Source organism: Notothenia coriiceps, unplaced genomic scaffold (assembly GCF_000735185.1).
Source record: "Notothenia coriiceps isolate Sejong01 unplaced genomic scaffold, NC01 NC01_scaffold00015798, whole genome shotgun sequence".
NCBI lineage: Eukaryota > Metazoa > Chordata > Actinopteri > Perciformes > Nototheniidae > Notothenia > Notothenia coriiceps.
The window spans coordinates 71,276-95,396 of record NW_011348499.1 but is presented as its reverse complement, the minus strand read 5'-3'; the positions used below and the strand labels follow the sequence as shown (position 1 = coordinate 95,396).

The following is a 24,121-nucleotide window of genomic DNA, read 5'->3' as shown; positions in this document are numbered from 1 at the left end:
AAGCTGTACCTCATTAGTTAGACCACAGAAGTTCTTTATTTATTGGATGACTTCAGTAACAGAGGAGGGGATGCCATTCGGAAGCTCCAATTTCGTGCGTCTGCCCTCATCTTTGTGGGAGAGAAACTCTCTGGAGGGAACTTTTTGAGTTCAGCCTTTGCAGACCATTTCCATGCATAAAGACCTATAGAACACACTGCAGGAAAGGTGAAACCCCCCAAAAAGCATGATAGGGCCTCTTTAAGACAGGGCTACATTGAACTTGTTATTATTTGTCATACTTTTAAGTCATATAGGTCATTTTTCAAGTGTATATTTAAGAGTATACATGCATGTGCTTCTAATGATAGAACTATATGCTTGGTTATATCTAATGAACCTACATTACTGCAATGGTGGAAATTGCATACCTCTCTGACTGGCTTCATCATTGAATTGCTTTATTTGTTTTTACATTGGAACAAGAACACCTGGTGTACAGTAAATTGTAAAGGAGACTTCTGGAGCAAGGACTCGAAACACAATGAGAACAGGGGAAACTTTGAGTTTACCATCACTACCTGAATACATCGATTAAGAATCTGCCTAGACTTTAATTGCATGAGGAATACTGAGACCATCTTAGGTCAGTTGTGTTCTTAAAGTTTGGGCAAAAGATCCAGATTTGGAAGAAGTTCTCTTTCAAAATGAGTGCACTTCATGCATATTCTTTTACTGTCATGCACTCGCGATCTGTTAAGGTTGAACCCTGCTCTAGTCCAATGCATGCTGGGATTGGCTGTGTGGATTGACAAGATATTTACGAGTCTAGTCAGGACTCGAAAGCAGTTTTTGAATGTATTAAAATGATGCAAGTAAAAGCTAGAGTCATGGTTTTATATGCAAACAGGGACCTACTTCTTTCTGAGACCCTTACCGATGATTTCCTCTGGGAAAAGTGATTCCAGAAAAACATATATTCCAAACTTCTTCTTTGAGAGTTTGAGAGGTTGCACATTTTCTATTATTCATCTGTAGAAAAAGCTTGATTCCCTCTATTGTCTCTTCCCAACAGCGGACTACAGCACCAGTGAGATGCTCGTGAACATGGGCAACCTGCCCTTGGATGAGTTTTACCCTGCCGTTGCCATCGTCACTCTAATGCGCATCCTGAGAGACCCTTCCCTTTCCAACCACCACACCATGGTGGTCCAGGCCGTCACCTTCATCTTCAAATCTCTGGGCCTCAAGTGCGTCCAGTTTCTGCCGCAGGTCATGCCGACTTTCCTCAATGTCATCCGGGTCTGTGATGCCAGTATCCGAGAGGTTGGTACTACTAGAGAACAAGAGCACACCTTCTGTATGCAGGGTGTTATCTGTTATTCCTCAAGAAAGTGTCTCAGGCCCACATTGTGTCTTTTTCTGGCAGAAAGGGGTTCCCAGCACTTACAACAAAAAAAAAGATTCTATGACTATATCTGGAGAATATATCACACTTTTGTATGACAGATATGCCCTTAGCTGTTTATTATCTATTTGTGCTACAACATGTCTGTTAGACATTATTTGTTGCCAGTAGCACAAACCGGAAGATGCCTGCTCTCACAATTTGTATGAATGAACTTCACTGCTCAGTCTGACAGCCGTACGGTGGGAAACAAAGCACGGCCAATCTCCTCCCACAAGTGTTTTTATCTTTGTTATAATGGTTACCGTAATGACTCGGACACAAGACAAAAGCGTCCGCTCGGAATGACTGCATAAAAACAGGGGTACCTTAGGAAGGAGATGCTAAGTGCGGCAGCATGTGCTCTTTCGTCATGAGAAACAATACAAAAAAGATGCTCACGCAATAAAACCAATGTGGACACTCTTTTAACTTTCTGTGTTCTCTTTGTTCTCCAGTTCCTGTTCCAGCAGATGGGAATGGTGGTGTGCTTTGTGAAGATCCACATCCGCCCCTACATGGACGACATCTTCACCCTCATCAGAGTGAGTAACTGTGTCAACACCCCCCCCTCCTTCCCACCAATCCAAATCCCTAAACTCAGATCATCCAGCCCTCCTTATTTTCCTGAGTTTTTTTTCGAGTCAGGCAAACAGCTGCAAACTCTTAATTGCGCTCAGTTGTGCTCTCTCACTTCCCTCATTACGAGTAATGTGTCCAGGGCCTCTGGAAGGAGTCTAGCCCCATGTCACAGTGTACTGCACTCCATGTGTGTTGCTGCTACTAACAAGATTAGAGACTGTGGGACTGAAGGAGTGAGAAAAATGTTTCATTTGGATGATATTCTTTTTATTTTGGCTCATTGTTCAGAATAACAGGGAGAGAGAACTGGCGAGGACTCCTCACATTTTTCGTTATCACATGACGTGGAGCAACTGCTAAAGCCATCGGCCTTGGACTTGCACAAACACACTTGTCTAGCACATAATCATAAAGGCAAGGGCACAAAATATCATATGACCGTCCTTGCGTCTCGGTAACACCATTAGCGGCACTTTTTGCGATGGCTGCAACCCCTCCTGAAGAAAAGTAATTGAGAGAGTTGAACCACTGCGCCTCAAGTCCCTCTGAGTTAATAAATGGCGAGTGAAACAAAGAATCTATTCATTTTTTCGCTCCAGCGAGCCTACTACATCCAGATGAGGGGGCTGGAATAGCCATTCAGGATGTTCACTGGAGTCAGAGGAAAGCAGGATGTTGGGGGCTGCTGGAGACCTCTGGCCGCTGACAAAACACCTCGGCCAGATCTCACAGCTGAAGCCCATTGACTGATTGGCGCATTGCGTGACTCCAAGTCTTCCACCTCCAAGTCCAATCGCTATTATCTCTAATGTACACAGAGGCCATGCCTTGATTTTCCAAAACGGTGTCACAAGACACACAGACGTGATGTCAGTCGCATGCTGACAGGAAATTGTCTCCATTCCTCCGAGTAGCGTCGTGACACTCTCTCTGCCTCTGGCAAGTGAAGGCTTTGTCTGTCCCTCTCGCTCAATGATGGAAAGACATTTTGACCAAGGTCTTCAGAGCCACACACACTATAAGAGAGAAAGTAGATTAGGCAGTGCTTTGTAGAACTGCACAATTAATTGAAATTACCTTTAAACAGCAATGTGGACTAATGTAATAATTAAATCGCTGGAAACAGAAAATAAAAAAACATTTAGAATGAAGTTGTATCGAGATACTCCGGCGTACAAATAGTATTTTCTCTTTAAATCCTCTTTAAAAATCACACTATCCTCATATTTTCCAATGTCAATGAAAAATCTAAAAAGTAAAATCCTTCTATTATCAAGAATTATATCACAGTTGCAATATCAGTCAAAAATAATCCCAATGGTTTTACCCCCCCCCCGAGTCATTCAGCCCCCCCGAGTCATTCAGCCCTGGTGCTTTGAACTAAGGGCAATATTGTACTTTAATTATTCATCTTGCAAGCAATTTTCTGCTTTATGAAATTTAAAATACCCTACATATGTAACATGAAAATGTTTTCATGTTTGTTCTATTTTAAAATGTAGCAGCTGTTACAAAAATCCAATAGATTATTATTTTCTTATATTCTTTACTTTATATACAGAATTTTTACCTTTTTAAAAACTAAAATATATCTCATTACAACAGACATCTTTTGTTGTGTAATGTCTTTCTTAGTTTATAATTTTTTTTAATTAAAACTCCATATAATAGTATTTTAATTCATGTCAACATCTTGTGTTCTGTCCTGCAGGAGTACTGGACACCAAACAACCCCATGCAGAACACCATCATCCTGCTGATCGAGCAGATTGTGGTGGCGCTGGGTGGAGAATTCAAGCTGTACCTGCCTCAGCTCATCCCTCACATGCTGCGTGTCTTCATGCACGACAACAGCACCGGGCGCAGTGTCACCATCAAGGTCAGTGCAATGTGCTCATCAACCCTAATGTGCAATTAAAGGCCTACACATGTCTTAAGTAATAGTATTTCACTATTTTTACATATTGTGATGAAAGTGTAGCTCAAGAACCAACATTTTAAATAAATTGCTAAAGTAATGCTATTGATTCAGGTGGTGTTTAATGAATAACACTAATTACAACTAATCATAAGGTATTTTAGTTTTTTTTGTTCTTTTTTTTGCTGTGATACATATTTTTCTTTCGTTTATGATAGGATTTAAAACAGATATAAGATATTTTGTAATTGTGACACATGAATGAATTGATAGAGCTGATCTGATTTTGTTGCAGGAAACCTACAGTAATTCTTGAAAACAGAAGAAACATAAATACAAAAAAAATGTAATTGAAACATTTGACAAATTGAACGTCTGGAATTAACTTGTGGTCGCAGAATGGAACAGTTTAAGTGCTCCTAGAAACCTCGAGACGGCTTGAAAAAATTGCTTGGAAATGGGATTATTGCTTCTATGAATGCTTGTGCCGCAGAGTACAGAGCAATAGCTGAAATAAAAAAGAAATTGAGTCATTTAAAAAGTCCATACAACAAACCAAAGTGCCTGCTGTGGCGCAATGCATAGGCAGTATCACATCAGAGAGACCTCGGTGTGTGTAGTTTTTAATGATGCACTCCCTGCATATTGCATTAAGCTCCAAGTCCTCGAGCAATGCACCATTTTCCATTTTGTACAGTCACTTTCAATTTCCTATCGTGCCTTTGACAATTTAACTGTTTGGCTTATTTCAAACTGTCGCTTTCCAATTGACCTATAATAGCTTTAAGTATTACAAAAAATCCTGCATATTGTCACGCTTTGGTGTGGATTCAACGAGTTCTCTTTTTAGTGGAGCGTATTTCTATTCTAGAGAAGAAGAAGAAGAATTGGAGGGATGAAACCCTCTTTAATGGTCACACATGCAGAGCACACAGCACACAGTGACATTTGTTCTCTGCTTTTAACCCATCCTAGTACCAGGAGTCTAGTAGTAGGAGCAGTGGGCAGCTATTGTACAGCACCCGGAGAGCAATGGGGGTGGGGGGTTGTCCGGTGCCTTGCTCAAGGGGACCACGGCAGGGCCCAGGAGGTGAACTGGGACCTCTCCAAGTAGCAGTCTACACTCCATACTTTAAGTCTCTTCAGGGACTTGAACCAGCGACCCTACAGCTCACAGTACAAGCCCCTACTGACTGAGCCACTGCCGGATAGTGCTTTCCTTGATGACCACAAAGTGCTGTGTGCAAAACAAAAATGATAAATTCAACACAACTTCTAGTAAATAAGTGCATGGTTTGCCGAAATATCCCGCCTGTACATGAAATGGCAGCAGTTTTTGAGTCCTAAGAATGAGGTATGAGAAGTATTAAGGAAGAACAGAATAAACTGATTAATCAGTCAGATGAATATAAAAATGTTTTTGGAATAATCTTTCATAACAATCGGCTGAAATTGCATTGGATAATCTCATCAACCATCCTGTCGTTCTATCAGGATAAAAGCTAAAGTTTGATCACAGACTTGATATAAAGGTACCATGTGTAGTTTTTGACTAGGTGCAGCACTTTTTTTTTACGAGTGTCTTCATACCATGCATGTATAAAGATAACTGCATACAGCAGTGGTGCATAAAGACAAGATAGCCGTACTCTTGACTACAAAAATACCCAGATCTTCCAGGGTTAGCCCGCCGATTTCCCCCATATGTTCTGACCTAATTTTATTTAAATAAGGCCTATTTAAGTGTTCCGACTAGGTAGTTGATTTGGCTACAAACGTCTCCAATCTTTGCCAATCTGCATCACTGGTTAAGCGTTTTGGCCCAATGACATCATTTCACTGACACAGAAATTAACAGCCACCTTTTGCCCATGGATGCAAGTGTTGGAGGTGGGGCCGCTTTCATTCCTATGGAAATGTCTTAGTGGAGTCCTGATGACTCACGGCCCGTCCACACACAGGAATGAAAAAAATGTTGATGCTCGGCGTGTCTGAAGCTTGGCGATTTTTTGCGAGCAACGCGACCAACAACCAATCACATGAATCTCCCGCCCCCGACATACAAAGCAATAGCAATGTTAAAACGAAGTAAACTGGATATAAACTCCCCAAACAGGCGAAAACCTACCAGTTTCACCCACTGTCTCTGCCTCCTCCCTCCCTGCCTGGTTCCTCCGGTTTGTATCCCGGTAAATAGTTCTGGTCGTAGAGAACCGGGTGATTTGCTACCGTAATTTCTCGTTTGGAATATGAGGAAATGAACTGCGGTCTGGCTCTCCCAGCTTGCACGCGGTTTGATTGGCTAGCGCTTGTACTGGCGGGATTTGCATAAACGGGATTTGATTGGCTGATGCCAGCTTCGAAAGCATTGGGAGCATCAAAAGTGGAACATTGCTCAACTTTTGATGCTCACGATGCTTGCAAAGCCATGCTCCGCTCCCCACAATGCAGTTCGGCGAAGATTAAAAATCTTCTACGTCACCCCATTCAAGTGAATGGGCGAAGATTTGAAAGATTTTTTTCATGCCTGTGTGTGGACGGGCCGTTAATGTGACTGACACTAAAGTTGTAGTACCACCTTGGAGCGACTAAGAAAAATAGATTAAACACTCGGTTCACTTCCTGGGGGCCTGACCAAAACACCCCGAACATCTGGCCGGTCTCAACTCATTCAAATGAAATGAGAGGATAAATTACTCTTACGCTTTAATGGCATTTTACTACTTTTAGAACCTATTCATTTAAATAAGGGATATTTAAGGGTTTTTGCTGGCTTGTTGAATTTCTTTAAAAAAACGTGACTGACACAGAAGTTTTAGTACCACAGTTTGGCCACTACGAAAATTAGCTTTGGCTTACTCAGTACGAGCACAAGCATGCAAACGACATGATTCACATTTATAATGACCATGTAACGCTGTGTTACTAATCCGTTTGTGGCATTAATGCACCAAGAAACGTAGTGATGCACCAGTAAAGGAAAGGAAGGAGAAGGCTGCTAGTCAGCGAACATGGATGTTAACAACGCGGGGTCTAAAAGATTAAGAAAATCATATAACGTTTTTTGAGAGGAAAGAATAGATTCTGCACCTTTAACTTTGTCTTGATTATTGGAAAAAAGGTGGTGGTGAGCTAAAAGATAAAAAAGTGATTTAATATTTGAGTAGATAACATAAATTATCTTCCTCTGCCAAGAGAAGTGTGTGTGTGTGTGTTTTTTAAAGACCTCATCACTCCACACTCCTTCAAAAGGCACAGGAGCTCAGGCCACAGTTGACTTATTGGGGTGCTGCTTTCTGTTTGCGGTTTCCATCGATATCCATCAAAAACCATACAGGTCTAAGCCTTTCACTTGTAATACCTCAGTTCAAAGACGGCATGGACCTGTAGCTGACACACTCTCCTGTTTCTGCAGCTGCGGCCAGAAGCTGTCTGGGTTTCCCCTCAAACTCTAAATCATGGTTTTCGGGCACAGACCACAAAGAGAGATTCGTAAGAAGCGCGGCCATCCTGTGCTCTCTGCTCTTGTGCTGTTTTGTCTCAGTCTTCAGTGTTAGATAACCCGGCAGCCCACAGTCTGGATAGCCCATAACTCAGGGCCTGGGTCTGAAGCCTAATCTTTAACACAGGATGGAGGTCACCAAATGGGGGGGAATCGGGTTACCCTGTAGTCCAAAGGAGAAGAAAAGAAAAACAAACCTCCATCAGGAGCTCTGTCCAGCCACCCCACAACACACACACACACACACACACACACACACACACACACACCTCGGCTCCCTGCTCAATTTAAACGTGGGGGTGGAGGTGTGGGAAAAGAACGGAAGTGGTAATGTTGCGTGTTGGGGGCAACTTACGTCATCCTTTAAGACCACCATCTGTCCACACAACATGACATCACCGGTTGCCAAATATCTAAAGATTTAGGAACAATCACACAGCTAATGCTAGCCAATGCAGCTAATGCATTCCTACTTCCAGTTAGCTCTTAATGTTCCATTTTATAATTATATGTATTCAGACATGAATACATGTTTTGTTAAGACAGCTTTCAAGTGTAGACCCATTAGAAATTGAAAGAAGGCCATATATGAATACCAGTTGATTGACGTGTCTGTGCTGTCCAACAATGAAATCATTTAAAATCTCATTAACGTTGCACTGGAAACTTCATAATGTCCTTAGCTCCCATTTGTTTCCCATTTTAGCTTTGCTGCTATGTTAAATTATCATAATGATGTGGATGCATTATGCCTAATTATAAGTAGCAAGGACAACAAGCAGATTCACAAAGAGTGTCATTCTAAAAATGAGTGAGTTAGGTTCCAAACAATGTGTATTAAAAGTAATTTAAAGGGGCCATATTATTCTTTTTTAGGTTTCCCTTTCCTGTAGTGTGTTGTGTTTTTGTGCCTGAAACGCCTCCATTGGAGTCTGTGGTTTACTTATGTTACATAGAGACATCACTATGTAACACTCACGCTTCTATTGGCTTGTGCTTCAACACATTGTACGTGGTTGACCAATCAGAGCAGTCTGTGCTCTGGTTTCAGACAGAGGGTGAAAAGAGGTGCTGCAGCACAGGCAGTATGAACAAATAAAGAGCTTTTTGAACATTAAAGTATGGAAACATTTCCCAGTAGAGGCACACAATACAAATATGAACCTGAACATTAGCATAATATGTCCTCTTTAAGTTTTTTTCAAACATGTTCTGTGAAGAATGCCTGTTGAGTTAAATGCTATATTGTAAATAGAAAAAATATATGCGAGTAAACCCTTCTCATCCACCTGCATTATGGTGAAGATGAGGGTCATAGCTCCATTCATGCAGTCATAAGGTTGCCGTTTTGGGTTCATGACCACACCATGAGTTTCTCTCACAATTGTCAACTTTGGTTTGGCACAGCTCAAATTCACACACTGTGGTCTTACTGTTTAACTCTGAAATTTGCCTGAAGTAGTTCCTGCTCTATTCTATTTGTTTAATGTGATCATTTGTTTTCATATATTTATGTACCGTAATTTTCGGACTATAAGGCGCACCTGAATATAAGCTGCAGCAGCTAAATTGAATGATGTGTACATATATAAGCCGCACTGGACTATAAGCCGCAGGTGTTTTAATGTTTAATTACCATATGTAAGGGTTCGTGCACAGAGGGGATTGTCGGGAAAGAGATGGCTGTTTGAGGAAGCTCCCATTTATTAACATTTCAACAAACAAGTTGCATATTTGCATAACGTATTCAAGTGTTACCATTTAGTGCAATAGTAGCTACAGAACATGTACTGTGCTGTGTAAACTGTACTGTATCACATAGCGTTTCAGACACACAAACTTTTCAACTTTCAAACTTAAACGGTGCGCTCCCAGCGCACGTACCGGCAGTGATCTACAGCAGTGGTTTTCAACCAGTGGTACGGGGACAAACTGTCTCGCTCTCGTAATGTCTGTCTGTCTTGCTCTCATTCTGTCTCTCGTACCAATCTCGGTTCCACTTTTACTTTTGCGCGCTACCTGTCTCACTCTTTTCCGGCCTCCAGCTTTTCCTGCTGGAGCCCGCCGCTTAAAGGTGGGGGGCGCGGACCGGCCATAGAGTTAAAGGTGGTGGCCGTTAGCTGTACAAATCCATAGATTAGCCGCACCTTTATATAAGCCGCAGGGTCGAAAAATGGGGAAAAAGGCGCGGCTTTTAGTCCGAAAATTACGGTATTAACTTCTGTTTTGCCAAAGAGCTCAAATGTACTTTTGGGAATCAAACCAGGGACATCAAAGATACATAGCATACTTAATATATGACAAGTCCCAATTGTAGTGCTTTTTGTGTAATTTTTTTAACATTTAATATGCTCTGTATTATATTTGATGTCTGTGTGCTGCAAGGTGACATCCATAAATAAAATATTCACTCATACATTCGCCCATAGCAGAGCAGAATCTTCCTGGAAGGGTAGCATTAGTGCCAGCACACCATCCAGTGTTGTTTCCCTGGAAAAAATACCATTTAGCCATAACAAGCTCATTAAAAATAACTACTTAAGTGTTGCGGTATGTGGGACTGAGCAGCATGTGCTCTCCTTTGCAGATGCTCAACGCCATCCAGCTGTTTGGTGCCAACCTGGACGACTACCTGCACTTGCTGCTGCCTCCCATCGTCAAGCTGTTTGATGCCAACGATGTGCCCCTGCAGGCCCGCAAGTCAGTACTCCACATGGCTAACTCAATTTACGACTGTGCTCAAGTTTTTCCAGCTTTATCATACTTTATTCATAGAAAGAAAATAACAGTGCAGCTACTGCTCTGGGGGGGTGATGGGCTGATCAACCAATCATCTTTGTTTGATCCCCCCTTGCGTCAACATGTGTCCTTTTGAAAGACATCTAACCCCAAATTGCATGAAGGCCTCTCTACAGTATTGAAGTATATGTAATACAGAGGATTTTATGGACTAAATTTGAAAGCTGTGGGGAAAATTGGCTCGCTTTACTGTATTAGTATATTAATAGCAGGTGTCCATCTTCTAATAAATATATCTGGCTGAAGTCTGAGAGGATATATTTTTGATCAATCTAATAGATTTTCCAGACCTTTCAGTTCATAAATTGAATCTTGTGGAGTCAAGTTTTAACCATTTAATTGTTATATATTTAATTGCTGCTGTTAACACTATTTTAAAGATATATTTCTTAGCTTTTCCATCAATGCCTACCAGAAGTACTCCTAGAAGGGCCGCCTTTGGATTGAATTGAGGTGGAACACTTCATTAAGGGCATCAAACACCTCATCCCAAAACGTTCTTAATTAAGGACATTTAATTGGTTTTGTTGGGCCCATTTAAGCTACCATTTTGGACTTCCTCAAAAATGACCTTTCCTTTTAAATCGGATTTGATTGTATTAACACTTGTACCACAATCATGAAAAAAGTAATTATATTAGCTATGATACTGGAAACATAACAAGGTTCAAATTGTAGTATCTTCACAGCTTTTTAAGTGCACTTTTATGTCCTTTCTTTCCTCCTACTGTTTGACTGAAGCTGAGCATTTCGTGTTGATCTGTGTTTCCTCTCAGGGTTGCCTTGGAGACACTGGACCGGCTGACTGAGTCCCTGGACTTCACCGACTACGCTTCACGCATCATCCACCCAATTGTCCGAGCTCTTGACAGCACGCCTGATCTGCGCGCCACCGCGATGGACACCCTGTCCTCACTTGTATTCCAGTTGGGAAAAAAGGTAGCTAAAGCTGTCCCCGGGGCTTGTAATTATGTAGCTATTATTAAAAAACTTCCAGCTTCCCTACTGCTAGCTTCAGATGAACAGCACTTCACTAACCCCTTCACCCCCCTAGTTTTTATAACTTCCTGCCAGACTGCTGATGTCATTGGCCATTTTGCAGCGGGGGGTTGGTGTTTACGAGAGTGGATGAGGTCACGTTCACCCCTCCCTTTATCCGTAAAAAACTGCTATCGTTTTCAGGCCTAACCTCAGAACCACTAACACACGTGCAGCCTCATCTGGAAACTAACGTGCTGCTTTTGATCTGAGACTCGCGGTGGTTAGAGACAAGTGCAGGGTAGTTATTAGGCTTCTGGTGTTGGGAAAGAGGTAGCCAGACCAAACCACATCAAGCACATCAACACCCTTTTATTTACTCAGCTTCTCTTCCCCCTTATTTTCAGTACCAGATCTTCATCCCCATGGTAAACAAAGTGATGCTGAAGCACAGGATCAACCACCAGCGATACGACATACTCATATGTCGCATTGTTAAGGTGAGTAACACAATATATCCAGGTTTTCTATGAAACATATTAAAGCAATTGATGCCAACACACGTTTCCGACATGTCTCCTTAATTCATCAGCTTTTGTTCATTAGGCCTCATTCACCATCTTTTTTTAGGTAGAACAAGCAAGCAATGTTTTCTTGGTTGGGATTTGTTTTTATATATTAATAGAATCTACACACACTCAAGAACACACTAACTCACATTTTAGGTTTGACAGAATTATGCAAAATTATTGTTTTGTATGTTTTGTACAGTAAAACAATACACTAACTTGAATTCTGTATCCTATGTATTTTTTGTTATTTTATATCCACCAATAATGCTTCTAAATATGTTGGCTAGTAGGAGTACATTTTCTGCAGTACCTCTACTTCACTCAACTACTGTTTAAGTTTTTTTTTTTTACATTTTGAGTCCTTTCCCTCCACGATGTGAGGGTCTAAGGACAGAGGGTGTCGTATTGTCATACTGATATTCTGTATAAACTGTGAAGTCCACTGAGACAAATGTAGCATTTGTGATATTGGGCTATATAAATAAACATTGATTGATTGATTGACCCTAGGTCCTTCATGACAATATCCTCTCAACTTTTCTTTGTAATTTGTTTGTGTGCACACCGCCTTATTTGATAGTCTCATGCCCTTTTATTTCAATTGGCAGGTTGTCTCCCTGGATATTAGGATGAACTGGCATCCTTTCTGAATTTATGAGCACAATAGGATTTATTATAAAAATACGTCATGATATCTGAAGGCGACTTTTCTTAGGTCCTTTTTAATTATAAATGGTCAAATAAGTCCCATTGATCTTGTCTACCTCCTGCCTAGTCAGAGCCCATTATAAACACTTCAAGAAACAGAGCACCTACACATGCCAGCATACATTACCCAATCAGGGACAAACAGTGCATCATAACCAAGTCATTATCATGATTTGTTTATCAACAGTTTCCCCTCAGGAAGGAAATGTGCTTCTATATTCATTGTGTGTGTGTGTGTGTGTGTGTGTGTGTGTGTGTGTGTGTGTGTGTGTGTGTGTGTGTGTGTGTGTGTGTGTGTGTGTGTGTGTGTGTGTGTGTGTGTGTGTGTGTGTGTGTGTGTGTGTGTGTGTGTGTGTGTGTGTGATAGGGCTATACTCTGGCTGAGGAGGAAGAGGACCCTCTAATCTTCCAACATCGCCACCTTCGTGGTAACCACGGTGACGCTCTGGTCAGCGGGCCGGTGGAGGCGGGGCCTATGAAGAAGCTTCACGTCAGCACTACAGCACTTCAGAAGGTCAGAGGAGATGATTGACTTTTCATACTTTTGAAACTCATATTCCTTTGCAGTAAAAGGCACAAAATGCAAGACCAGTGTGGCATTAGCTGTATTGTTAACCGATTGCTGTTGTATACATTTACCAGCCCTGTATACAAGCCCATAGTTTATTTGTGAATTTGTGATGACATATGGAACAACAAACTGGTGATTGATTAAAGGAAAAACTTGAACAAATAATTGGAACACACAATGAAAGCAGATGCTTCCTTTCAGAGCACAGGGGGTCACTGAGTCGACGGGTGAATATGACCTGAGCTGTTACATCACCGGTACTGTTCAACAGTTGAATGATGCAATCTTTTGGAATGACTCAGTTCTTTAACTGCCAAGATACCACAAGATTTATCCAATTTGTCCTACACGCATTACCTGCAGAAACTATACTGCTCCCACGTAGTTCCCAGTGACTGAGACGGATGGTTTCTGTTTCTTCATAGGCCTGGGGTGCTGCAAGAAAAGTGTCCAAAGACGATTGGCTGGAGTGGCTGAGGCGTTTGAGTGTGGTCCTGCTGAAGGAGTCGTCCTCCCCCGCCCTTAGGTCCTGCTGGTCACTGGCTCAAACCTACATCCCCCTCGCCAGGTACACCACTTCTTTGGTCTACCCTTTTAGCCGTTCCTTCTTTTAGGTTGTCCTCTTGTTGCAGTCCCTTATTGGTTTACATCCGTGGTCTACTATAACAGCTAAAAACATTAACATAATGGCCATATTAACCAATGCAAATGACCACATTTTAATTTCTCTCTTTCTGATTTGCGCTTCCGTTGTTACAGTTGGTGGACAACCACCTTTGAGCTAAATCTGGTGGAGAAATAAGGTTCTGGTCCATTGAAAAAAAAAATATATATATATTCAATCTGCAATAAGAAGATTCAAAAATGTAAATATTTATATTGACATAAGAAAAGTAAGTTAATATATTAATTATGAAAATCTGATTATTGCTATAAATGTCCAATGTAAAACTGTAATAAACGTAAGTGTTTTAAAAAAATAAATGTATTGTTATGCTACTATTGAGGAACCTAAGATCTAAGCTTTTCATGCATTACATAATTACACCGTAGTTTTGTATATGTCATGACAATAAAACCTTTGAATCCTTTGAATCTTTGAATTGAATCTAATGCCACAGCTTATCAGCCTAAGTATTGTACAGTTTAATAGGGAGTCACAGCAGTAATATATCAGATGTTATTGTGGATCCAGATATGACTGGGTAACTATACATTTAAAGCAGATTCTACTGAAAAGTACTACAAATGCTTCATGATCAAAACTATAGTATTTGGATTTTACAGTTATGCTTTTTACAAGCTATAAAATAATCCAACTGCTTTCTTATATCAGTTTAAAGCCTGTCTTTGCAAAAATGTAATGCTGTTTCACACATTGGGTATCTTTGTTTAACGTGTAAACGCTGTTCCTGTGCCGCACAGGGACCTGTTCAACGCTGCCTTCCTGTCTTGTTGGTCTGAGCTGAGCGAGGATCAGCAGGACGAGCTGATCCGCAGCATCGAGTTGGCTCTCACCTCCCAGGACATCGCAGAGGTCACACAGACTCTGCTCAACCTGGCAGAGTTCATGGAGCACAGCGACAAGGTGAGCATTGAACCGCAGCAGCTACCTTAGTTAGACCTTTTACTTTACCTTTTTATTTGGTATCTTTTCTTTTTAAACATTTTATTCAAGTCGATATTTCTATTAAATGTTTTATTGCTTATCTTTTATTTGATTGTATTCTAAAATGGAGCAAAGGTCATGAAACCATTTCCTTCTATATTCAATAAATAAGGCAATAAAAGGTCCTAAATCCCTCTGATGCAATTCAGACCAAATCAAACCATGCTTTATCGAATTGCCTGCAGTCCTTTATATAAGCTAGAATTGTTTTTGATTCAAAGTGTATTATATTAGGTGTTTTATTTTAAAGGGTTGACAAATACAAAAAAATCTGTCTTATATAATTGAATCTCAAACCGCCCATAATAAATCCACAGGTGTGAGGTGTTTTTCATTACCACCAATGACCCAACTTTAACAAGTCTATTTCTGAGCTTTTTATACACAAACTGTCAAGCCCCTTTGTGGAACAAAAGGTCCACGCCAACTGGATGTGCATGACATTACATTCACTACATGATGTTGGAATACCTTCCGAAAATGGGCTGTACTTACATTGTCTCCAGCTGGCAGAGCAGCACCATTCAGACCTCATCTGTTTTGACATTGTCATTGTGGAAACAACGATGATGGTTGACTTGGCCAAGTTCATTTTAAGGTTTTTCTTTGTCATCAACGTATTTTCACACTAACTCGTGCGTGAAGGCATTCGGTGTTATGAATTTTAAGCATCTGCCGGAAAATTCAAATGGTGAATCAGATGGTAAATAGAGTTTATGATCGCAAGTAACGGCTACGCCTAAATAGAGGCTCTTGAAAACATGAGAAGTCACCCAAGTATCCTCATATGCCCTCATATTTTGAGGAGACATTAATGCTTTAATTCACTAGGCATACCTGCATCATGCTGTGACATAGCATCTTTGGTGTTGGCCCAAAATGGTCATCAGCCTTTTTGAAATTGTTAAAGGTGATTGTGTGTTTGAGATATTCCCAGTCTGCACTACATTACACTCATAAACAGTTAATTAGAAATAGTTTGCTTTCAATTTGATAAAAAAAGGAACGGGAAAGCATAAGATGACATCAAGGTGACATATCGTCACATCATTCATGTTCCAATGCTCTTTCACCAACATCTATATCTGGAGCAGTGTTTCTTTTGATTGGGAAAACCTTTTGAAGTCTGACGAATACACATTTTTCCACTCATAATTTCCAGGTAAAGATATTTCCGCTAAGTGCAATTAAAATGTTATGAGCAAAACAGGCCTACATGTTGGTTTGTTTGCAAATATATTTTATTCTGTTTTATTGTTGCTAAAAATCTGTAGGTTTATTTGAGTGGGCTTCTTTTAATTTAAATAGCCCACTTTATAATAATAATCAATGCCTGACTTGATGATGTCATTATTTCTATAGCCTTCCTATCAATTGTTTTTAAGCTTAAAAATAACCTCCCGAAGAAAATGAGCCTTAATGACTTAAATTGGCACATTAAAAGTATGGACTCAAGTGTTCATGTTAATAAATGTGCTCTGTCGGTTCCTAAAAAAATAAATACTAATACAAACCGGTAATATCTAACCAGAATTTCTTCCATTTGTCCGGGATATTAATATCTTCTCAGAAACACTGATCCCTTCCTAAATGACATGCAAAGGTGTTGCAAACCAACTAGAACAGGTCATAGAGAAGCCTTTCAAGATGCCATTTTGTCCCTAGGCCACATGTTGAGCTAATTAGTGATGACACTGTTACGTTGAGTCCACAGACCGTCATGTGGGGATCATAATATACCAGGGACACCCCCTGCTGTGAGGCTGCAGTGGAAACACGTGCAATGCGACCTATTTGGAGCCATTGGAAAGAAGCGAACCAGGCTATCAGACACCCTTTGGCACGTCAAATGGCTAGATTAACCACCATATTTAGAGCATTAAACACAGACTTTTCTCTGAATAATAAGTTCAATGTGTGATGCAAGCCTTGCTGATTGCCAATAGAGAGCAACTGTCCATTCAACTTCCATTTCATTTCGATCTTACTCAACAACTTGGTAATTTTGTACAATTTGTTTCTTTTTCCAGGGCCCTCTGCCCCTCAGAGATGATAATGGAATTGTGCTGCTGGGGGAGAGAGCTGCCAAGTGCCGTGCCTACGCCAAGGCTCTGCACTACAAAGAGCTGGAGTTTCAGAAAGGTGCTTCTCCTCTCATCCTGGAGGCTCTTATCAGGTAGGTGGTCTTCATACCATATCATTCCATCTTGGCTATGCACCGGAATTTGCGCAACCAGCCACGGTTGCGGTTAATACGATGAACACAGCATTATACAAAATAAGTTTCTGATATTTAATACATTACTTTTTTCTGTCGAAAAAAAGCCAACGTTCATTTTACTGGTTTAATTGAGCTGTCTGTAGAGATTTGCTACATCGAATGACAGCATTGCTAGCTAGCTAGCTAACAAAGTGATTTTTTCACTTCCGTTGAGCGCACAGCAGCCATGTGAGATTTGAGATGACACTACACTTTGAAAATACACACACTGCTTACATGTTCACAGTTTATAGAATAGAAAGGTACTGCAGTGTCCGCCTCACTTTGCTTATTTGTGTATGTTCTCCTTTGGCCCCTGCACGTTTTTCACAAGTTATGTTCAAATTATTATGTAGCTTTATACAAAGCTGTATATATCTTCTTCAGAGTAAGGACTTGCTTGTGACTTTCAGATTTTATCATAATTGAGCACTGCTGGTGTGGATTCGTCCTCATCACAAAAACGAGGTTTGACAGGCGGCTCTGTAATAAACAGTTACTGCATTAGAAGTTATTGCTTCAAGACAAACATGAAACTATTCTTTCAAAGTCAATTTATATTCTAATAAATACACACTCAGAGAATGATATTACACATATCCTCACATAAGCCTTTGATATCTTCTGTCATCTTTTCCATACTCCTTTCTCATCCTTCTTTATTTCTATGCCTTTGGCATGGCATGGAAAAATCTGTTTTCCAGGCATCTAATTGGACGCCTGCCTCCTTTTCATCTGTGAGTGTCTGGACTTGTGTTTCTCAGGGGTCTGTTTTCAATTTCTCAGGAGCCTTGATGATGATGAACGATGGGGGCCGGCACTCTGGTGTTTTCAATATCCCCATCTGGTTCTCACCTCTCCAGGATTTCCCATAAAATATCCAGAGGCTGGTGTGCATAAGCACTAAGTTAACCTGGTTCGACTGAGTAGTTTCTGTATTTAAAAAAGAAAAGAAAAAGGTTCATATCTGATGCACACTTTTTGATGACGTGGAGGCAGAGCACTTTTGATGAGTCAGGGCATTTGTAGATGAGTTGAAAATATTTTGAGGATGTTTATTTTGTATTCTCTTATATGGATAAATACAATTCAAGGTATTCATTCTGAATAGGTGACATAACTCAGACTTTTTACGAGTCGTAACTGGTTTGAATAATGTGTGAGGGATTTAAAAAAATACATCTAATAATTAGTTTGAGGTCTGACTATATTAGGCTTTGGAAAGAGCCAGGACATTAGTCACATTTTCCCCAACAACAGAGGAATATTGTTAATTGAGCATTTGGTCCATGGTGTTATTAGTACATCGTCCAGTGTTTTAATATTGACTTGGATTAGTCATTTGTTTCGGTTTTTATTTAATTTGACAGTCTCTGTTAGAATGGAATGATGGTGTGAAGCTGTGTGATAGATATTATTAAGGTCTGTTTAAGTAAAGTGCTCCCCCATTTACTAAGTTAATATGAATTTGGTGGTTCCATCGCCACTGTAGGAACTACAGCCGGGCATTAGTGGCATCTGGACAATGTGTTAATAATAAATGGGTAGCCATAATGTTACCAGGCACTATGGAAATGGATTTTTTAATAAAATGTATGTTCAGATGTATAGAATGCTGTAAACTGCAAAACTCCATCTTATGCTAACCATACAGAGAGGCTTTTGTGCATTATTGTATTTTACTTCTTAACTGCTCTTATGGGTCCAATGTAGGAGTAAAAGGGGGTGGGCACTATAGTAGGAACACATGTACAATGTAATGCAATCCATTAGCCACTGGAGGATATTCTACTTTGGTAATAACTGCATTAGATGTGTGGGTTAAACCGAGAACAATATATACACTTCATATATAGAATAATATAATCTATATAGATTTATATAAATGTTTTATCAGGGAAATCATATAATGAAATTCAGGTCAACAACATCTCAAAATGTAGCTTCCAGAATGACCCTTAAATTGAATCCATAACACTGACAGTTAAAATAAATGTGGATCATATTAACTACCAAAGGGTTGCATCAACCTGTAGCTGTTTTAGTGGATTGCATTACTTTTTATTAAACACCTGTTCAGTAGATGCGTAGGATTCTCCTTTTATATACTATCTGGATTCCAAGTGAAAAATATGTGAAAGTAAGGACTTATTTATAGACACACACAATAAATCAAATGTGTTTGCTGAGGACTAATAAATCCCCATTAACGTATTTTTCTTAACTTTTAGAACAATAAATTCAACACCATATTTTCTGCAATTCTTTGTTTAATACCTGCTGAAAGAGCCTGGAAGTCATATTCACCTAAACACAATACATCTTTAAGATTTCTATCTTAAGTTAAACTCTCCACAGATAAGTTCAACTTCCATTTGCAGCCGTTGGGTTTCCTAAGTGATGCACATCAGTGATTAGAAATCAATCTTCGTCAACAGAAACCAGCCTAAAGCTGTTCTTAAACCATCCATCACTGTTCAAGGTCTCCTTTTGTTGTTGGGGGCAAAAGTTTGAATAGTTTAACCCTTAGAAATAGAAAGACCTTGACACCATCCAAAGTTGCCTTGGGAAGAGAATCACACTAAGCCCATCACTGACCATATATAGGCAGTGCTCCCTGTCTGTAGGTATATGAATGCTCTATGGAATTCTTGGTTGGTTAATAGCGTAGCATAGTAGTGTTTTTGTTTTGTAGGTAGTAAACCTAAAGGCATTTAACTCAACAGCAGAATAGAGTCTGTGTGGTCTTCAGTCTTAGGTTTGGCTTAGCCCCGGGACCTTTGTCCAGGATGTCAGTAAACGACCCCAAGAGTCAGAGGTCGGTGGCTCAGGGCACATATGTTGCTAAATTTGGACAGGAATGGACACCTTGGTTTGCTTTTAGACCTCCATTCAGTTGGACACATTTCAGCTATGCTATTTAGCCAGCCAGTGGAGTGAAAAGAATCATGTTGAATAACCAGGGTATATGCTTTGTTTCTTTTAAAAAATATGTTTATTTTCTATTACATTAAAACAACATAATTACAGAGCTGTACACATTTTACAAATGACACATTTCTGTCATCAATGGTTAGGGTTTTACAATAAAATACAGCGTAATTCATAGGAAATACCTTTGTTGGTTGATCCCATTCCATCAACACACATAGAACTTTTTAATTAGTTCCTACCAGTCCATAATGATTTACCTCGAACCAAACCACTCTGGAAAGATTATTTATACTACCCATAAATTGCTTGTGTTAACTGAAACTAGCATCCTAGTGCTTTCAAGACAAATGAGACAAGGAATCAAAATCCAGTCACCGATACAGGACAGTGGTAAAAGAGCATCTATCAAAGCTTTTTTTAAAATAAAATATTTTACTGATAAATACAATTAACTACAATTTACAATCAAACACCGCAAAAAAACATTACACATTCATTTGACTGAAACTCAATCAGACCATCACAAACGACATTTTCGTTTCTCTCGCAGTCGAGGGGGTAAGCCACAGTTTGGTTGAACATGTATTAGTGATATCTCTCAGCATTCATGCGTATGATCTTGGTCCAGGACACAGCTGAAGCACTTATGGTTGAAAATCCACTGGCCGGATCTTCATCTCCACTTTCTTGAGGGAGTAGTTGGACCCGTGCCAACCGTACCAATTGATCCCATCTGACTTCTTTGTGTGCTGACCGTAGCGGTAAAATACGCCGTTCAAGTTTGAGTCAGTGCAGCAGTTGTACCAGTAACCACCTGGAAGGAGACAAGGGAAAATAATCAAACTTAATGCTAATGGGAAGGAATAAGTATCTGTAACATCTACTATAAATCACACCAGTAAAAGGAACGTTTTCTGTGGATTTTTTGCAAAAAACGTACCTTTGCGCATGGAAGCACAATGGTCCACACATTTGTCATTGTCCTTGTTCATGGTGCTGAAGTTGGTGTTGTTGTGGTAGCGCAGGGAGTCTCCAGCGTTCCCACTGTAGTTGGCAAGGAAGAGCTTGTAGCTGTTCAGCTCATTACTCACACTGAAAAAGCCATATTCGGCGTAGCGCGTCTTTCCTTCCCAGTCCTGCATTGAAAAACATAAAACATTATTGAGAATATTGGCTTTCAAGGTGTGCCTGAGATAGTTTTATTTATTATTGATATACACTGCCTACCCTTAGAACAAACTGGTTCTGGGTTTTTACCTTCTCACTTTTAGCTATTAAAGGTTTATCCACTATTAGCATATTCATGCTCTTAAGTGTCTCAACCCAAGCTATAATAAGTGCTGTGCTTTCCAACACGTACCTCCATCTCAATCCTGAGCACAGTGGGCTGCCTTGTTAGACGGAAGATGTTGTCATTGCCTAACCAGAAGTCTCCGCGGATAGATCCAAATCCTTTTTTGTACTGCTTCCAGTCCTGGTTAAATGATGTCAGGCCTACTTTGCGCCTCTGGATCAGAGTCCAACCGCCTCCATTGGTTTCCATATCACAGAAGACCTGAACATATTTACCATAATGTTAAGCAGATGGCCCACTCTGCTCCACCAATAAGTGCAAAAATAAAATGCTTAAGTTCAACTTACGCTTAACTCAGGTGTACCCAGAAACTCATCTTTAGGAAGTTTGTACTCGCCAGAGATCTTGTAGTTCTTGCTGTTCAGCAGGGATGAGCAGTCATATATGGCATCTGGAAGAAAAAAAAGAACCCTTTTCAGTTATGATAAAACCATATGCAGGTTCATAAAAAGAGTGAATGTCATAAATCTGAACAGCTTTATGGATATCTGAGTGATTGGGCAGATGAAAAATTGACCTTTACCCCCACCAAAAGCAAAATAGATCAAAACAGAAGGCTCAGATTTTTGCATAGTTCTCCTCAGACTTCAGTCGCAGTATGGTAATGCCATTAATGGGGCTATGGGATCACTATGGAGCATTAAGCCCAATACTTTAAAAAGGCTGTGTGAAAGAAAGAGAGATGGAAACCTTCCACTTCTTCTAATCTTTGCATCCCTTCCTGTTCTGCCCTCCTGTCTCTAATTTACTCAAGTTTAAAAAAGAAAGAAAAAAAAGGCCCCTGTGTTCCCTGTGCCAGTGACATAAATGTGGCCCTGCTAGACCACACAGTTAAGGTATTGAAATAATAAACTACGTCATGCCTGGCTAAGCTCCTGGAAGCGGCCAATGCTGATTAGTGTCGGAGATCATTTGTCTTTGATGGAGCTCTCTATTGACACCCCTGCAGATGAGGCTCCAGCTTCAAAATAATGCTTTTCACTGCTGTCAGGCAACTCAGATTAGTGTGAGCACTGTAATTTTCTTCACAACCAATTCAAAAAAAAGATTCTGGGACCAACCAAGCAATAGACATGGCTGATTATAGTTTTTCACGCCTGGAATAAATATATAGTTTCTTGTGTGCAAAAATATTTAGCATATTTGAAAAATGCTTCAGATACTTTACGTCTTCACATTCCAGTGAAATGGATGCTTATGCATTTCTCAGCTTGTTATTTACTTGAGTTTATCTTTTCAAATAAAAAATGAGTACTCTTCACAATTGCAAGAAACCTTTTTGTAAAATGAAGACATGCTGAACATGTGAGTAGAAAAAAGGTACATTTTGAGTTCAATATTATTCCAAAATCTTTCCCATCTGGTGAACACCTGGAGTGTGAATTTGACAGCAACTGCTTAACAGGCAGAGGAAAAGGCCAGTTGCTCAAATATGCACTGGAATCACCAAAGGGTCAGTTTTACCATGTGTGATCATTTTATTTAAAATCTCCCCCGGACTGTTTCATGTGAATACAGTTCAGCAAAAATAACTTACTTTTTTTTAAGAGGTAATGACACCAAACAGAAGAACAAACAATTCTGGTCATTAATTCCTACTCTATTGCCAGCTGCTACAACATGTCAATGCTCACCTGATGAAGTCTGAGTGGCAGACTGCAGGGTTTGCAGCTGCATGATCTCTACTCGGTTGTTGATTTCAGAGTACTTGCTCTCCGCCTCCGTGACCCGGGCTTCCTGGTGCCGGTTCTGCTTGTCCAGCTCCATTACTTGCCTAACAACGCTCATCAAGTCGGTCTCCTGCTTGCGACTCATCTCGTCCAGGATACTGGTCAGATTGGCCACCTGGACCTTCAGTGAATGCACATCGTTGCAGCACTGATTCTTGGAGGACTTCAGAGATGCCAGTCTCTTCCTGGGATTCTGGGCCCAAGTCTCCGCCAACAGAAGCAGCGTGAGCCCAAGAGCCATTACGCTCAAATTAACTTTTGCCATTTCTTATAGGAAAGTACTTCAAAAAAAGTAGTCGTTCCCTGGAGAAGGTCTTTGCTGGAAATATCAAACGGACCAAAGCTTCGGCTGACCGGTAAAGTTGGAGCTCCTCACCCAGGCTCTGTCTTGTTTCCTAAGTGAAGCCCTCCTCTGCTTGAACATCTTAAATATTTTGTATGTGGGTCCTCCCCCTTTCCCCCCCTCTGCGCACTATGCTGACCCTCTCCAACCTTCAGGGTGGAGGACCTTTCCCATACCTCCTCCCCCTGGCCCCCCGCCTACTTCTCCACTCATCTTACTTTCACTCATTCCACAGAGGTTTTTGCCCACGTTTCTGCTCTCTTTGTCAGGTGTTGAAGGTTTCCTGGCAGTACGTTTTTTTTTTGCCTCTGCCTGGAAGGGCAACATTAGAGGCTGAGGACACAAAACAAAGGTTACTGTCTGAACTCAATGCACTTACAATTACAAGCCATTTGGTAAGGTGTGAAACGGCAAACTCTTAAATACTTGCACTGTATTAAAGTTATTTCGCTTTGAAGACAAATGTTTACAACATTTAAAAGAATGTTTCAGGCTTAACAGCCATTGTATGTAATTATCTTCCCTGTCTTCACACTCAAATTAGCCTGTTAATGACAGATTTGACTCCTATCCTTGGGGTTAACCATTTCTTCACTAAATGTGGTCTTCACATGCCAAGAGGTGTGCGAAGTCACTAATCACTCTTAATTGTGGGTTAAGTGTTCTGTTGATGCTACCCTTTTTGGCAGACTTTGAAATATAAATGTTTTCTGCAGTGCCTTTCAACATAACACTTTAAAAGGGTGTTGATAAAACGGGAAGTGCTTCTGAAAAA

The 24,121-nt window shown here is 40.4% G+C and overlaps 2 protein-coding genes across 2 annotated transcripts in view; one reads left to right on the top strand and one right to left on the bottom strand.

Annotated features, from left to right (window-relative positions):
* The first annotated feature begins 1,051 nt into the window (after positions 1–1,051).
* The window catches only part of LOC104949228 (serine/threonine-protein kinase mTOR-like), a 38,854-nt gene continuing 15,784 nt past the window's right edge, over positions 1,052–24,121 (top strand). Inside the window, exons 1-10 of the mRNA XM_010775545.1 lie at positions 1,052–1,305; positions 1,885–1,971; positions 3,720–3,887; positions 10,016–10,128; positions 11,004–11,166; positions 11,613–11,705; positions 12,853–12,999; positions 13,482–13,624; positions 14,482–14,644; positions 16,756–16,901. Coding sequence (XP_010773847.1) covers positions 1,075–1,305; positions 1,885–1,971; positions 3,720–3,887; positions 10,016–10,128; positions 11,004–11,166; positions 11,613–11,705; positions 12,853–12,999; positions 13,482–13,624; positions 14,482–14,644; positions 16,756–16,901 — 1,454 coding nt within the window. The 5' untranslated portion in view covers positions 1,052–1,074. The remainder of the gene's footprint in view (positions 1,306–1,884; positions 1,972–3,719; positions 3,888–10,015; positions 10,129–11,003; positions 11,167–11,612; positions 11,706–12,852; positions 13,000–13,481; positions 13,625–14,481; positions 14,645–16,755; positions 16,902–24,121) is intronic.
* angptl7 (angiopoietin-like 7) lies at positions 19,963–23,415 on the bottom strand. Its single transcript, XM_010775536.1, has 5 exons — positions 22,908–23,415; positions 21,561–21,664; positions 21,280–21,474; positions 20,860–21,055; positions 19,963–20,733 (listed from the first exon to the last, which is right to left on the bottom strand). Exons 1-5 carry the CDS (start codon positions 23,266–23,268, stop codon positions 20,564–20,566), a joined length of 1,026 nt encoding a protein of 341 aa, XP_010773838.1. The 5' UTR covers positions 23,269–23,415; the 3' UTR covers positions 19,963–20,563.

Bases quoted from the DNA above. Each gene is read 5' to 3' on its own strand.
- angptl7 (XM_010775536.1), bottom strand. From the start codon at position 23,268: ATGGCAAAAGTTAATTTGAGCGTAATGGCTCTTGGGCTCACGCTGCTT. The intron at 21,056-21,279 runs GTACGTGTTGGA...TTTTCAATGCAG, and splicing joins TGCTCAGGATTGAGATGGAG to GACTGGGAAGGAAAGACGCG. The intron at 20,734-20,859 runs GTACGTTTTTTG...GTCTCCTTCCAG, and splicing joins TTGTGCTTCCATGCGCAAAG to GTGGTTACTGGTACAACTGC.